At 26.7% G+C, this 17,187-nt stretch overlaps 1 protein-coding gene across 1 annotated transcript in view; it reads left to right on the top strand.

Annotated features, from left to right (window-relative positions):
- The window catches only part of LOC107450469 (structural maintenance of chromosomes protein 3), a 63,458-nt gene that overhangs the window by 28,613 nt on the left and 17,658 nt on the right, over nt 1-17,187 (top strand). The window contains exons 15-24 of the mRNA XM_087149776.1: nt 1,265-1,428; nt 5,883-6,024; nt 6,765-6,915; nt 8,907-9,056; nt 9,587-9,656; nt 10,370-10,451; nt 13,322-13,513; nt 13,904-13,978; nt 14,055-14,163; nt 16,444-16,604. Of these exons, the coding sequence (XP_087005902.1) occupies nt 1,265-1,428; nt 5,883-6,024; nt 6,765-6,915; nt 8,907-9,056; nt 9,587-9,656; nt 10,370-10,451; nt 13,322-13,513; nt 13,904-13,978; nt 14,055-14,163; nt 16,444-16,604 (1,296 nt within the window). The remainder of the gene's footprint in view (nt 1-1,264; nt 1,429-5,882; nt 6,025-6,764; nt 6,916-8,906; nt 9,057-9,586; nt 9,657-10,369; nt 10,452-13,321; nt 13,514-13,903; nt 13,979-14,054; nt 14,164-16,443; nt 16,605-17,187) is intronic.

Consider the following 17,187-nt stretch of genomic DNA (forward strand, 5'->3'; position numbering starts at 1 on the left):
AATATCAGATTTAATCAGATAAAATATCAGTTTGTGTAATTATCAGAGTTATGATCAATGAGGGTCATGGAGGCTAAGGTCCCACAATTTTATAATCAATGGTATGCAAACTTTAAAAAATGAGAAGAAAAAAAAAATGCCTCTAAAAACCCTTTAAAAAACTACCTTGAAATGAAAAATATTTTCTTAATTTTGAAAAATTTGTTTTATACTGACTTTTTTAAGAGAAAAAAATTATAAATCATATTTTGCCTTATTAAATTTGTAAAATATGAGGTAATAATTTAAATAAATAATTTAAGAATCAAATAAAATGTAAATAAATACCCGATAAGGATAAATAGAAATTTAGTAATTATTTTCAAGAACATCAGATTTGCAGTGTATTATCGAATGCTTTTTTATAATCTTCAAATTGAAAGATTGCCTTTTGTCCAAAAGCTAATTCTTATATTGTGAAAAACTCTGTTCACCAACACTTTTCATTGATCGATTAAATGTAAAATTTCACTAATTTTAAAGGGAAAAAAAACTATTCCCTAGCTAAATGTTCTTAAAAGTGAAAATATTCCAAATTCATAAAAAAATATTAAAAAGGGAAATAAGTCTAGGAAATGATTATGATGAGAAATAATGCCCTATGAAAGAAAAACCCAAACAAAAATGCGAAAAAGAAAAAGAAATTGCCTTTTACTATCAAAATTTTAATTATTCCTTTATGTAATTAAACTAGCATGATGTCAAAATTTTGAAATTACTAAAAAAAATTATTTTTTTTAACAATATAACATATTTTCTCATACATGGTACATTAGAGGTAACTTTATATTTTTCTGTCTCTCATGTTTACTCATGGAGAAACAAATGAATATTCTGATTTACTAAGTGTCTAAATATTATTTTTAAATATTCTTTGCTTCATTATATTCACCAAAACAAGTTTCATGAAGCATAATCAACAGATTTAAATTTTAAAGGTTTTAAATATTTTAGTTATTCAAAGCTAATAATAATGTTAGATTTTGTAAATATTCAACAAAGTTGAATGAATAAAATGAAAAAAAAAAATATTAAAATAGTAATTAGCCACTTAATAAAAAAATGAGCTGGTATTCATATAATTCTTTACAGATTTATATGGGAGATAGAAAATATAGAATCTGACTCCTGAAAGCATTTAAGCTGATATGAACAATGTATTAACTCTAATGGAATTATGAATCTCATTATTAACTCTAACAAATAGAAATTTATGTTATTTTAGGCAACATTAAATGGAAGAGACAGTGTTAAAAAAGTTCTCCAAATATTTAGAGATAAAGGTGGAAGCTCTGAGCAAATTGCCAATTCATATTATGGAATGTTAATTGAAAACTTTGATTGTGATAAAACCATCTACACTGCTGTTGAAGTGACATCTGGAAATAAGTAAGTAGTTCTTTTTTTTCTTCTTTTCAAAAATGTCAAAATTCTTGAGTTCAGGGTGGCTGCAGAACTCGAAAAATCAGGGAAATGTCTGGGAATTTCTTTAAAATGCTAAAAAAAGGTCACAGAAGATGAATTAATTTGAGGAGGTATCGTCTTTTTTTTCGAAATTATTGGTCTCATAGTAATTTTTTACTTGAAGAATATTGTTTATTTTCAACTTTAAATTACAATTTTTAAGTATTTGCAATATATTTTATGTATACAATTTAAGCATTTGAGTTTGAATAAAATTTATGCCGCTGGTTAAAAAAAATTGAAGAAATTTGATAATATTAGTCTAGAAAAGTTAGAATTTTTTTCTGAATGGTTGTTACCACCTTATAAATTATAACACAAAAATATTAAAAATTGATATTTTGATTAAATAAATATAAGTTTTCAATTCATGATAAAAAAAAACAACTTAGCATTAGATGTGTGATGTTTTTATTTGATGAGTTTTAATTGGATACCTTCAAGCAATCTTGGATATCAATCCTGATTGGTTGTGGAAGGGTTTTATTTATTGGTCCTAGCAACTGTTTTTTCCATTATAGTTCAAGTAAGCCTAGCTGATTAAATATGATTTAGCTATGCAATCTGGTAATCGATTATTGTGCCGTGTCATAGTTTTATTGCTAATAAAGTCTTTTAAATTAATGAAACATGCAATTAATATTTAGCAAAACAAAAGAAATGAGTTATGATCAAAGATCTTTTTAATACAAACCTTGAAAGCTGGGGCATTGCGTTTTATGAAATATTGTGTTGTATAGATCATTTTACTTATCTTAACACTTGTCAGCTAAATGAAGCAATACTTGTCTGGAACAGATTAATTTTAAAATGTTTTATATTAATTTTTAGATTCAAATACTGAAAAACACAAAACATACTCAGTATTTATAGTTTACAGAAAAAAAAAATTAAATTTGCGTGATTAGAACTAGCAACAAACATATTAATCAACTTCGGTTTGCTTAGCTTTTGAAGTAATAATTAAATGAAGTAGCAAATAATTAAACAAATAATGTTTATACTTCTTGCTTAGTTATAGAAATTTCATAACTGCAAATTTCATAGTTTACATCCACAAAGCTAGTGTGGCTTATGGAGAATTCTGGTTTATAGAATTGCATTATATAGATCTTCCACTGTATCAATTTTCTTTTATTAACGAAACGAAGCAGACAATAAAACAAGCCTAACAGCTGTAATGTTAACACTCTGTCTTGCTTATGAACAACCAGCTGGAGCTGAGGTTTAAGGCAGCTAGATTAAGTGTGTCAGCGGTCTTCTTCTTGAGTTGAGAATAGCCTATTGTCAATGTATATTTATGTGTCTGAATATATATATAAATATATATATTTCATGACATCAAAATTTGTGATATTTTCATATCTTAGCTTGCAATACTTCTGTCATAAGTGAATATGTTGGATCTATTAGTTACTTGCAAATTAAAATTAATTATTGTTAAAAATATGTAAAGATACTATACTGAAAATACACATACTTCTAATTTTAATAAAAAAACTTAACATGTACGAAGATCAATTTTTCCCCTCAACAATTGTTGTTAATTGTTTTTTTTTTTGTGATCTAACCCTTTGGTAAAGAGAGGACACTGTCCCATTTATATTTTTTTCTGACAGTGTAATTACAAGCAAAAATATACTTTAATATTTTTATAATTTTAAAAAACAGTCTAATAGTTACTAAAAAAATCTGTCTGATATGTTATTGATTGATATTTGTACTAAAATCTGATATCCCAGAAAAAAAAATAATTTGAATTTTTTTTTTCCATTCACATTTAAACACTAATTAATAATTGATTTTGTAAATCATAGAAATTTCAATGATGAATATAGCTCTTTCTCTCAGATCTAACTAACCTCAATTAAGTATGAATTCGAAAAATAATTGTTTGGAAGTGAGCTGCATTTGGAAGATTTTACCTTTAATGTAGAAACAAGACGTTGGTGTCTCATGCTGTATTTCATAACCTTAAATTCTTAAAATGGTAAATTTAATATTTTTCACTAATTTACACCTAAATTAATCTAAAATAATGAAAAATATGTTTAATAAAATTTCTGCATTAAAGGGTTAAAATAATTTTAAAGTTAAATAAGTAAGATAAAAAATATGATAACAGCAGTAAATTGTGTCATTTTGTGTTACAAAAAGGAAAAGCAATATCTTCTGCTTTAATTATTAAAAACTGTTAAGCATTTTATGCATAGTTTTATAACTATTATTTGGATCAATGAAATATATTTATCACATTTACATTTTTTATAATTTATTTAAATTTATATTGTATAAGTTTTTGTCAATTTTAGACGATTTTGTACAGTTTAAAACTTTTCCAATTTTTGATAGTAAATTCCATACACCTTGTTCAAAGCCAGTTACAGACATCCAAAAGTCCTGTTTTTGATATTTGAGAGATAATACAGTGTGATGCTAGATTATTCATACCCTTGCCAATTTTTTTAAAATTTAATATCTTATGACATTTTTAAATACTTTTTCTTAAAAGAAAAAGGGATGATTATTTTTAACAAAAAGGCAATTTTAAAATAAAACTAATAAAATGTAAATTGGATATTGAAATTCTCTGACACAAAATTCTACATGCCTTTCATGAAAACAATTTTAATTTAAAGTCTGCAGCTATGCTGTGAGAAATATTTGTATCGCATACTTCTGTAAGTACCTTGAATGAATATTCTAATTTCAAAATCTAAAACTTCATAAAAATAGTTGCATGTCTGCTGTGATGCCACAATTGGCAGTACATGCTTATTTCCTACCTTTTAAAATATCTTTAATTACTTAAGCTTATTTTATTAATCGAATTATATTTGAAATAAATCAAAGAGTTAATCTTTTTAAGTGAACATTAAATATTTATTCTTTTTTTTATCGATCAATGTAACGGATACTTTTCATTTCAATACTAATGCAGACTCATTAATTCACTGTCGCGCCTAATCGAAAACAAAAATCTATTTATAACTTTTCGATTCCAAATTTCTAACTGAAAATATGTTTCAGTTGCATGGCTGTAATAATTTCCCGTAAATTTGTTGGTGACTCGTGATTGCCAAGGTATTTTTGAACCCTATATTTATTATGCTGGGTTGACTTTGTTTTGGTTATGTTTAGGGCTGCAAGTTTGTCGCGGGAAAAAAAACCCCAAATTCGCCGAAAAATCGCGGGAAATTTTGAAAATTACACAAATTCTAAACATAAAAAAATTTATTATATAAATGATGCAAAAGACAGAAATTGCGCAAATAATAAAGAAAGCTTAAAAATACACAACAAAAGTGTTTCTTTGAATTTCAAGCAATATTAATATTTTTATTTAAATGAACAAAACTTTGGTTTGGTCATATTATTGTCATTTATCCTTCGTCTTTCATCACTTAATACATTTTTATACTTAGAAAATGATCTTTCAGCGTCAATGCTGTTTTTAGACTCCGACAAACTTCGAATTCCCACTTTTGCCAATTTTGGAACATTCCAGTCTTTGATTTCCAAAACTCGATCAATTTTCCTTTACCAACGCGCAATTCCTTGACCGTTACTTTGTAAGAAGTAATTGCCGTGAAAACTCAAACATTCTACATTCAAACTACTTGTCACAAGTTCCTACTAACTACTAGTCCCCCCCTTCATCTAAGAAACTGATCCATATTTAAGAAATCACAAGAAGCCGCCTAGAAAAAATTAATTGGATATGTAGAAAGGCAGTAGAAATTTCATTGCCCAGTGCAATAGTATGCACAACAATTTTTCTGTCAAAGATTTGATTTATAACGTTTTCCTTCTTTTGTGATTCCAATTTCTTTTGTACTCTTACTGACTTCAGGAAGGTAATTACCCTCCCTAAGTGCAGAAAGACCACCTTAGTTGACAAGATTGTGATTATCTCTGAACTATTTTCACATCATTTTGCTATTGATTCACTCCCCTAAATATCTAATCAATTTTACAGGTTCAATTTAAGGTTCAGGAAAATAAAAAATTCTGTTTAATAAAAATAATAAATAAAAAATGAAAAAAAAAATTTAAGCAATTTTCGCGCAAGTTAACACATATTGAGAAATTCGCGGATTTTAGGAAAAAAGATGACAATTTCGCGGAAATAATCGCGGAAATTCGCACCGCGACAAACCTTCAGCCCTAGTTATGTTATATCTTGATAAATCGCCAATTTTGGATCTCCTATCCAAGCTTCTCCTGGGTCCGTTGGGAACAAATACACGTACTTTTAATTTGACTTTTGATTAGGCAGGTCATGGAGGATTTGTCTCTCAATCAAAAAGTAAGATATTTTTTCATTGTAATTGTAAGAAGAACTAATTTTGCTAAGAATGAACTATTTTTCTTTGCAGGTTATTTTACCATATTGTGGAAAATGACAAAATTGGTACTAAAATACTGCAAGAAATGAATCGTCAGCAGTTCCCTGGTGAAGTTACATTCATGCCTTTAAACAGGTTGATGTATAAAGATATGCAATATCCAAATACAAATGTGAGTTGAATTTAACTTTTTTTTTGAAACTAACTCTTTATCATTACTCTAATAAGCCTAAAATCTCATCTCCCCCAAGTTTTTTTTTTTCTTCTTTTTTTTTGTTGAAACATTCTTTTTTTTAGAAAAAGAAAGAACGAAGGAAAACTTAGCAATATCTAACTTGCATGATTATTTGCAACAGTAATTAAAGATTTTAAAGGTGAAAGGGGTTTTAAAGAAAATTATTTTTCAAAAATTGGTGAATACTTTAGATATTTGGCTCATTTACTGGCTAATCATATAACATCCTTAATGTGGGCCCAGGTTACATATGTTTTCATTAATATGCATTCAAAAAAGAAACTTGTATGTATAAAAATTTCATTCAGGCTTCTAAAAATTTTAAAATTTTTTGATCTCCTGACTATCAATAATTGTGTCCAACAACAACTTTCATTCAATGCTCTACTAGTAACAGTCTCTGTGCATTACTGATACACTCTTGAAAAAAAGCCAAACACATCACGGCAATGTCTGTGACAGAAAAATCTGTTCTTATCTAAACTACAAAAATTATTGTTGTAATTTTTTATTACAATCAATGTCCTTCCTCTTTATTAATTCATATCTAATAATTGACAAATTATACACTTGTTGTTTATAAGTTATTACTGCCAAAATTTTCCGTGTATTCCTGTCTTTTCACTTTGGATGTTTTATTTATGCAGTCTGTTAATGATGTCATATTCTGCATTTAGGATGCTATTCCCATGATAAGCAAATTAACTTATGAGCCAAAGCATGAAAGAGCAATGAAATACATCTTTGGAAAAACTTTGATTTGCAGAAGCTTAGAAGTAGCTACTCAGATGGCAAGGACTTCCAATCTGGACTGTATTACACTAGAAGGTGATTTTTTTTAATTATAATACTTCAAGGATTTTCTCACTCCATTCACCCATGGTTGCCTCACATTCAGCTTTAATTTTTCTTCTTAAAAGTATTTTTTTATAAAAAGTCATTTTGTTTATGAAATTTATAACTATCATAGTTTTATGTAAGAACATTGTTATAGTATGTTAAGTGTAACGATATAAAAAATTACTTAGTTTTGAAAAGTAATCACCTGCACTTGGAAAGACAATTAAACTTCTGATAATAATAATAATAATAAGCAATAAATCAGAAGTATGGTGGTCATTAACTATATGCTATCTTTCAAAAGTTAATTTCCTGCTTCCATCCCCTAATCTTGATGAAACTAAAAAAAAAAAACTGACTGTGCAAAACATTACTTAAATTGGGCTCTAATAACACAACCCTCAATAGCTTTAAAATTTGAACATGTTTTAAAAAATTATAAAGTTATGTTTTTTTAATAACACGCTTTTTACAAGGAAACCACAATGAATAATTTACATAGAACAGGGCTGATTGTGCTCCGGAAAAAATCCGGATTTCCGGAATTTTTGCTAACAGTGATCTGGAAGTTTCCGGAAATTGAAGGTCCAGACGTTTCAAAAATTCATTGATCACAGAAGTTTCCGGAAATCAAATTTTCAAAGGTGGAACTTAAAAACACAGTTTATTTTATTTGTTTGTATGGGAGAGCCAGAGAGATACTTTATAAACTTATATTCATGATTAATATTAATTTTTTATCAGTAAATAGTTGTTATAATCATAAACTCAAGAAAGAAAGGCATACTTGTAAATTTTAATTACTTCTCCAGGTCATCATAGGTATGTATAAATGGTATAGGTATGTGTAAAATTTTAAAAATATATTTTAAGTAAACTAAGAAATATTGAGAAAAAAAAAGAAAAAAACCTTGTTTAAATATGTTTTTCTAATTTTTCAACTTAAAATGTTTTTTTTTTTTTTTTTTTTTTTTTTTTTTTTTTTATTAAACTCAAGAAATTTTCTGGAATTTTGACTTGGGTTCACTATCACCCTTGATAGAATCAAAACTTATAAAAAAAAAATTAACATTATTTTCTCTTAAAAGTGAGTTTACTATCAATTGAATCTTTGACTGTCTTCAGCAACAATATGTTAATTACAATGTTTATCTTTTGAGTGAATATCATTTTATTCTTTTATTAGTTTTTTTTTTCAGAATTATTCACAACTGCTACTCATGGTTAACTTCATTCAACTTTTTTAATCATGCAAGGTAATTTTTGCTGGTGAAAAATTTCTAATTAGTTTTTGTCAGTGAAATTTGTAAAAGATAATAACCCATTGTTTGTAAATGAAGAAAAATAATTTTGGAGATAAATGTCTTGTTTAATGATTTATTCTTCACTTTTGTCTGATTCCAGTGTAATTTAAACCACATTTGAATTAATTTTAGTGGAAACATTGTCACATTATTGATAAGGCTTAAATCACAGTTTAAAGAGCCAATTGTTAATTATATGGTGAGATAAATTTTTTAATCAATTAAAGCATGAATAGAAAATCCTGATCAAGTACTTCAATTTATTTCGTTGGTAGACACCAAGCTTGAATGTAAACTCCAGAAAGAAAAATTATCTTCATTTTTAAAGAATTTTTCTATTCTAAGATCGTATTTAACTTTGACAGCTCTCCATAATCATCTCAGGGAAATCAAGAATGGTAAAGCGTATATCTTTGGTGTTTGTTTCTGTGCTTTTTATTACATGAAACTTTTTTTTATTTCTGCCCAGATTTCCGAGTTTAAATAGCTTACGAATTGCACCAAATTGCTCGAAAGTGAAATTTCTGCTTCAAAATGGTATTTTTCACCAAAAAATTCAACTTGGCCGAATTGTAACATGTCATATATAATTAAAAAAAAAAATATAGCTGAACAGTATAAAAAAGTCTTTATTTTTTTCTGTATAATTTTTAAATGTAGTCATTCTTGTTGTAGGGGATCAAGTATCTCATAAAGGAGCTTTAACTGGTGGTTATTTTGATACAAGAAGATCGAGATTAGATTTGCATAAAGGACATATGCAAGTTGTGACCGAAATTAATGAGCAAGAAAGGCAGTTGGCTCAGCATCGAACTACGTTGACAAATATCCTTTTCTTTCTTTATCTTTTATAGTTTAGTCTTTTATTTTGGCTTGTTCATTAATATGGGATGTAAGGAAATTATTACGAAAATATAATATTTGTAATTTTTTTCTTATTCTCTGAAAATGCATTGAGTATTTTTTCCATTGTTCATTTAAATATAATTCATAAATATCTTTTTGTTTGTTTTAATTATTATTAGAATTAATATTTATATTTTTCCCAGTATTTTACTGTTTGTTACTTGAAACAACGAAACAATATTGCTCATTGTTTCTTGTTATCTGAACAGGATAAACATGTTCCTTACCTTCTTGATAAATGTGTTTTTCATATTCTTTTCATTTTTTTATGTTTATTAAATTTACTGTAATAAATTATGTATACTTAAGTTAGACTGTTATCCATTAAAAATTGCTTTTTTTTTCCTTTTGAAAATGATTTTATATTTTACTAATAAATAAAGATACTGTAGTATATAAACTTAAGATTGATTTTTATGGATTTAGAATTGCCTTGACTCTTTTTTTACATATTGAAAGTGAAATTAATAAAATTGTCAGTGACATGCAGAAAGCAGAAACCAAAAATAGTAAAAACAAGTAAGTAAATCAAGTATTTTTGTAATTTCATCTTTATTTTTAATCATTGTTATTTATAAATTTTTTATAGTCACAGTTTTGTTTTGTAAAACTTTATCTATTACTGATTATTTAATTTATTTTTTATTTTAAAGCAGAAACTTCATTCTAGTTCTGAAAACAAATTTTTTTTTGTTTTAAATTAGTTATACTGCAGCACTCTTGTGCGCTAAAGAATAGTTTTGGTTGTAATATGGTAAACTCTCTTTGTGATAGACTCTGACTTAAGACAAATTCTCTTTAAAATTTTGTTTACACGAAAATTTCAACTTGATTAACGTTTTTCTAATTTGATAGAATCTGCCTAACACAAATGTTTTTTGACAATAGCAGAAATCTTACAAAACAAAAAGTTTAATGTTTTTTTTTTCTTTCTGAAATTTTGTTTTGATTCTCATTTGTTTTAAAATATTATGATTAAATAAAGTTAGTTAATAAAATCGGGATTTCTTAGAAAAGAATGAGATATTGTTTTTTAAATTCTGAAAACAAAAATTTTTAAATTAATAATATTTTTTTTACATTTACTTTAAATTTTTTAAGGTTATTTTTGAATTAATTTCTGATTCGATTTTGGTGATTAGAGAAACATTTGCTCTTGGGTAGCAGGTTGTGTACCCTTTTCAAGAAGTTATATCGTTTATGAGTTGATTAATTATGTTTTTCTATTTAAGGGATGTGTTTGACAAACTAAAGACAGACATCCGTTTGATGAAGGAAGAAGTAGCTGCTTTAGATAGATCACACCAGCCTAAGGTAATGTTGTCTGTTAAAATGTTTGTTTATCCGTTGTATGATTAAGAAAGATTTAATGAGAATCAGAAAAGGAACTGTCAATTGAGTGGTCTTGTTTTAATTTAAAATATCTGTGTTATTGATATTTTAAAAGTTTTAATTTTTAATGTTTTTAGTAGATATTTTCTAGTTTAAATGAAGAAAAAATACAGTTGTTTTCCATGAGGATAACTATGCATGTATATTTTTAAAATTCTTGTAAAAAATAAAGTGAAACAAAAAGTTTGCACATTAGGAATCATATGTAAATTTTTAAGGGAGAAAGATGCAAAAACCTTTTTGAATTGTTACAAATCACAACTGCTGAAGGCAGGCCTAAAAAACCTTAAACCCTGTTCTTCAATAGACTGAAGAAAAAGAAAGAAGTTGAAAAGTATTTTTAGAAACCCCTGCAAGATTCATCAAGCAATCAAAATGATTTTGATTGCTTTGATTCAATTGTTTGCATGTCGTTCATCCACCTTTTTCACTAATAATTTAACAGATCTCAATTGTGTTCTTTTATTACAGAAAATTTAAACAATCTGGCAAAAGCTAAATGATTTAGGCAATTTGTTTGGGCATTAAAGGCCTTTTTAATGGAAAAAATTAATTTTTACTGGTGAATTGTATTAAATGTTTCTAGTACTAATATCCATTTAAATCATTAGATTTAAATTACTTAATTTGTTTAAGAATAAAAATGGTTGATTAAATCTGATTTCATTGATTTTTTCAAGAGACCAAATGTGGAAAAAAGTAGCTTGAAACTTAAAAATTCCTATTATTTATGTGTTAAATAATTTGTTGTTTAATGTACATATTATTTTAATTATATCCATTTAGCTTTATAGTAAATTCAAATACTTTTTCAAAACTTATTAAGTTTGTAGTTAATATATAAATAATGAAGAAAGACTGTTCTGCCAAAAGTAATTTTGAAAAGTTGATTTTTTATATGTGTACCAATTTAAACTAATTCATTCTTTATTTGAAATTTTACTGACAAATTCATTCATGAGGGTGTTGAACTTGTGTAAAAGTAGCTGTGATTTTCTTTTATTTAGTCCCTTCTTAGTTATAATTATATAATTTTAGCCACTTTAATTTGAAAAAGTATTTGTTTCAGATTTTTAAGCATTATTAATAAATTTCATCAATATTGTAATTGGCGATATTAAAAAAAAAAAGAAAAAAGGAGGAGTTGAAGTATTTTTAGAAGCACCTGCAAGTTTCATCAAGCAATCAAAATCGTTTTGAATGTTTTTCACTAATAATTCAGCAGATTTTAATTGTGCTTTTGTTTCTTTCTTTAAATATTAGTTTGCTACCACCCAACAACATACTTTCTTTTGAAAAATGTGCTATATTAATGACAGACATTATGGAATTTTGTGTATTTATAAACTTAAATAAATTTGAAAAGTTATCAATAAATAATTAGGTGAAAAATTATGTTGTGTATAATAGAGAATAAATTTTAGAATTTTTTTATGCAGAATAATTTGGATTTGAAGTTGGTTTGCTATAGTACTACATACTCTACTTCATTCCTAATTATTACCAATTGTATGTTACTGAATCAAAAGCCCATTAAGACACATTGAATTTGTGAAATATATTATAGAGAGTATTGTAATTTAATAGTTAACTATCAGAATTTTGTGTTAATATATAAATAAACCTCATAATTGCTATATAACCTATTGCTCTTAAACTTACTAATAGTCACCCACAAATTGGGTGCCTGAAAAATAACCAACAATTTGAAAAGCAAATTTAAGAAAACTTGAAATGGGTAAAAGTGTTTTGGTTGGTAAACCAATTTTCTTGCATGCAAAAATTTCAAAATTAGTTACTAAATATATCAGCTGGTAACTGTAAAAAAATTATTAATAATTTTGCCATTTTCGTTGTGCATGTGTTTTGGCATTGCTGTTTGTAAATGCATGATTGCCTGTAAAATGTATTTGCAAAAAAAAAAAAAAAAAAAAAAAAAAACCAGCAAAATGAATGAAGTGTTTGTTTCATGGGGAAAATCGTAAACTATTGGTAAATTTCTGTTTGTTTTGTTTCCTTTTTCCTGACACGTTGCGAATTTAAAACACTAGATTATTGATTAGAATTTAATTAATTTAAGTTATTTAAATCATAAAATAGGCAGAAAAATTAAAACATGTTTAGTTCAAGGGTTATAACTAGCAGAAAAAGTAGCATGTTTTTTTTTCTTCAATTTTTTGTAAATTTAAGGTGCAATGTGTGAAAATTTTAGGTAGGAATTTTATATACATCGCACTAGAGCTGCACAATGGGCTATTGGCGACGGTCTGCGAAACATCCCTGAATATAACCCGCAGACATGCCATCGCAATTTTGATTCGCTGCTGAGAGGTTGACCCCCCTGCTTTGGTGGCAGACAACCTGCGATTGAAGTCGAGCACTTTATGGTAGAACAGTTTAACGAGAGCCGACGCCGCACATCCTCATTCCCTATGCAGGCTGATCTAAGTGGTCACCCACCCCGTCACTAGCTGCAGCCAGTGATGCTTGACTTCGTTGTTCTACTGGGAATCATGTCTTTATGATCAGTCCACTGTGAGACCTGAAAATTTTAACTAATTTTAATTTTTCATTATCATTTTCTGCTTTTGTTAATGGGCTACTTATCTGCAATAAAGATTTATTTTAAATATAAATTTTTTTTATTAATCCAATTGTACTGACAGCCCTAGTTTAGGAGGAGTACTAACTAATTTTTTGTTTACAGTTAGCTGAACATGTAATCATCAATTTCAGGCACTTGTTACGCATTTTACATGATCGAATTTTTCTTTCTTTCTATTCTTTTGTAGGAAAGGAGCTTGGCAAGTCTTGATTCAAGCCTGAAGTCAATGCAATCTACTGAGCAATCATTACGTAGTGAACTTCAACAAGATTTGTTGAATCAGCTGTCAGTTACCGATCAGCAAGAAGTGGATCAACTCAACGACGATATCCGGAAATTGACTCAGGAGAACAAAGAAGCTTTCAGTGAAAGAATGCGTGTGAGTTATCATATCCATAATCTCTGTATGAATGTATATGAATAAAATAAAATGTCTTCTTAATTATTTTTGTATTTTCAAAGTAAATATTGCATCTTTATAACTTTTATTAATTTTATGCTGAAAGCAGCCAAAGGAATTTAGAGTTTCATAAAATTGCTGGTTCATACCATATGATTTTTCTGGCTAATTTAGAATGTGCCAACAATGATGGGATTTTTTTCCTATTACGTTTTTATGTGATAAAAAAATTATGAATTTAATTATTAATTTATTTATCTTATCATATCCCCCAAAAACAATTACATTTGTGTCCCATGTCCCTTTGTATCAATATTTTAAAAATCTATGTAATTCCTTGCATATCAATGCAATGTTTGTTTTTTAAAGCTTGAAGCGGAAAAAAACAAGTTGGAGAACTTATTAAATAACAACTTATATAGAAGAAAGGAAGAACTCGAAGCTGTGAGTATTGTTTGCTGTCCTTTAAGAGTGTGTGTATCTATTATGTGAATATATACTTATTTTTCTATAAAAATAGGCACTTCAAGAAATTTCTGTAGAAGATAGGAGGAGAAAGTTGGAAAACAGCAACGCTGAGCTTGCAGCAATCAGTACCAGGATAAATGATGTGAATAAAAATCTTAAAGGTGAGCATTACAAAATGTTGCATCATCCTCCTTGTTGATCATTTTCCTTTTTTATAAAAGTTTTCAGAATTAAAAACTTTTATTACTGAAAATTTAAAAATGCTATACAATCTGGTGAAATCTGGCTAATATTTGGCCATTGAAAGCCTTTTTAATAGAAAAAAATTATTTTTACAAGTGAATTTTATTTAATGTTTCCAGTACTGATATCCATCTAAAAAATTTGATTCGAATCGCGATTTAAATGACTTAAATTGTTTAAGGAAAAATCATTGAGTTAAATCCTTTTTTATTTTGGACAAAAAATTAATTGATTTAAGTAAGAAAGATTTCTTTTTAAAGTCTGATTTTCTTCAAGAGACCAAATGTAGGAAAGTGGTGTGAAACTTAAAAATTTTCAGTAATTTATGTGTCAAATAATTTGTTGTTTAATGCACATTTTATTTTAATTAAATTCGTTTAGCTTTATAATTAATACAAATACTTTTCAAAACTTATTTAGATTGTATAATATATAAATAATGCTTGTTTTGCCTATTGATTCCTGAAGATACATGTTTAGCTTTTTTTAAACATTTTATACAGTTACAACTTTTATTTCTACTTAAGATGACATAAATATTTTTTATCAGTTTGCATAGCTGCCAGCTTATCTACATTTTGCAGAAGCTTTCTTCATTTTCCTCCCATTTTCTGCCCTTTTGCAGTTCAACACAAATCTTCTGCATTTTGAAAATGTCCATTAAACTTTTGTACAGTGAAACCTCTCATTAGCGACCAGTCTCTGTTCCACAGTAAAATGGTTATTGATGGAGGTTGCTCATTTTTAGAGGTTACCTCCATTGACTTCAAAATGTTATCGAAGGTTTATAATTTTTCGCTAACAATTTCAATTTTTATTGGTGTCATATTCATGGTATGGAAATACTACTTGTAAATGATCCCTACTAATATAATTATGTTTAAAAACAAATTTACCAATAATGAATAATAAAACTATTTTAAATGAATAAACAATTGTAATTTTAAAGTTCGCATTTAATTTTGTATCATAAAAATAAGTTTGCTTTAAAAGATGATAAGAGCTTTGTTTGTTGAGATGCTTAGTTTTTTCAACTCTAGCTCTTAGCTTTCAACTCTAAAATTAATCCATTAAATAATCAACTATAAGAATAATCTAAAATCATTCAATAAAAATAACTGATAAATCAGAATTTATTGATTGCTTCAAAAGATGGGAAGAGGTTTGTTTGTTGTGATGCTTAGTTTTTTCTAAAATAATTTTTTTTAAATTTAGCTTTCAACTCGAAAAATAATCCATTAAATAATCAACTCTAAAAATTATCTTAAATAATTCAATAAAAATAACTGATAAATCAAAATTTATTGATTGCTTTAAAAGATGTGAAGAGGTTTGTTTGTTGTGATGCTTAGTTTTTTCAACTCTAGCTCTTAGCTTTCAACTCTAAAAATAATCCATTAAATAATCAATTATAAAAATAATCTAAAATAATTCAATAAAAATAACTGATAAATCAGAATTTATTGATTGCTATAAAAGATGTGAAGAGCTTTGTTTGTTGTGATGCTTAGTTTTTTCTAAAATACATTTTTTTCTAATTTAGCTTTTAACTTGAAAAATAATCCATTAAATAATCAACTCTAAAAATTATCTAAAATAATTCAATAAAAATAACTGATAAATCAAAAATAAATCATTTAACTTGAGAAATAAATAAATCATTGTCTGCATCATGAGGTTGCAGATCTCTTTCAGAGATTGTCGGAAGGAGCTCTCTTAATGAGAGCTACACACAAATATTTAAAATACATTTTAATCTACTTATTTGTTTTGTTAATATTTTTTGTTTTGATATTTTTTCGAGTTTCTTCCTTTGACCTTTTCTTGATCTTTGACCCGATGTTAAGCATCTCATAGTACAAAAAATTGAGTCCTTTTTTCCCCCTTCTGTAGCAGATTTAGGAGAGCTGACTTTATTAAATCACTTTTCACTCGTGGAATATTATATTCCAATAATTTACTGTTGATTATTTGAATAAGAAGTAAAAATAAAGAATGTGTAAAATCATCTGTATTTAAAAAATAAATGATTTTTTTCCTTTTTTTGTGAAATTTCTTTATTTTAAAAAATCTAGTATGGCAGGTATGCAGTTTATCTGTGTATTTTTTATTAAATTCGTCTTTCTGAGTGAAAAATAAGTTAATTAAATGTGAATCAATTTTCAATTCCCTTAATTTTCCCCCTCTTTTTTGTTTAGGACTTGAGCAGAAGTTTGAGAAATTTCATTCAGAACAAAAGAGCTTACAAAAAGAATTAGAACATTGGAAGGCCCAAGAGAGAGATTTTCAAGATAAAATCAATGAAGATTCCAAAGATTTAGAAAAAATGACAAGCAAGCAGTCACTCCTCTTGAAAAAGGTAATTTCTTTATTTGCTGTCCAAAATCATTTCTTTGATAAATTTTAACATATTTAACAGTTAATAAAAGGATTATTTGTTCCCCTAAATTTGAAAAATTTTCTTTTTTTGTATGAGCTCTATTAAGTTTAATTATGAAATAAAAGTTTAATATGGGTTGGAAAAGTCATTCACTTAAGATGTGATAAACCTCTCAACAATCAAGAACATTTTTGAATTATAATAGAAGAATTGAAATTTATTTTTCTGAAACAAGCCATGTTGGGCAGTTTATTTTGATGTAAGTAGTATGGTCTTCAAATTTGAATTTCAATGACTGTTTTGGGGTAACAAACCACATTTACAAGAGAATGTGTAAATTCTGCAAATTATTTAAGCAATCCATAAGCAGTTTCAAATTGTTTTATCAAAGAAAAAAATTATTTTAAAATTAAAACTTATCTTAGAATTTCAACAATTCTTTTGTGAACTTTTAGGAAAGGGCAAATGCTGTATTTAGAAAATTATATATATCTACAGAGGCCTAATTCTTAAATCTAAATAATTGTAAAAATAATAATTGTAAAAAAATTGTCTTCAATGT

Source organism: Parasteatoda tepidariorum, chromosome 8, assembly GCF_982258835.1.
Source record: "Parasteatoda tepidariorum strain Cologne lab strain chromosome 8, Ptep-v5.0, whole genome shotgun sequence".
Lineage (NCBI taxonomy): Eukaryota > Metazoa > Arthropoda > Arachnida > Araneae > Theridiidae > Parasteatoda > Parasteatoda tepidariorum.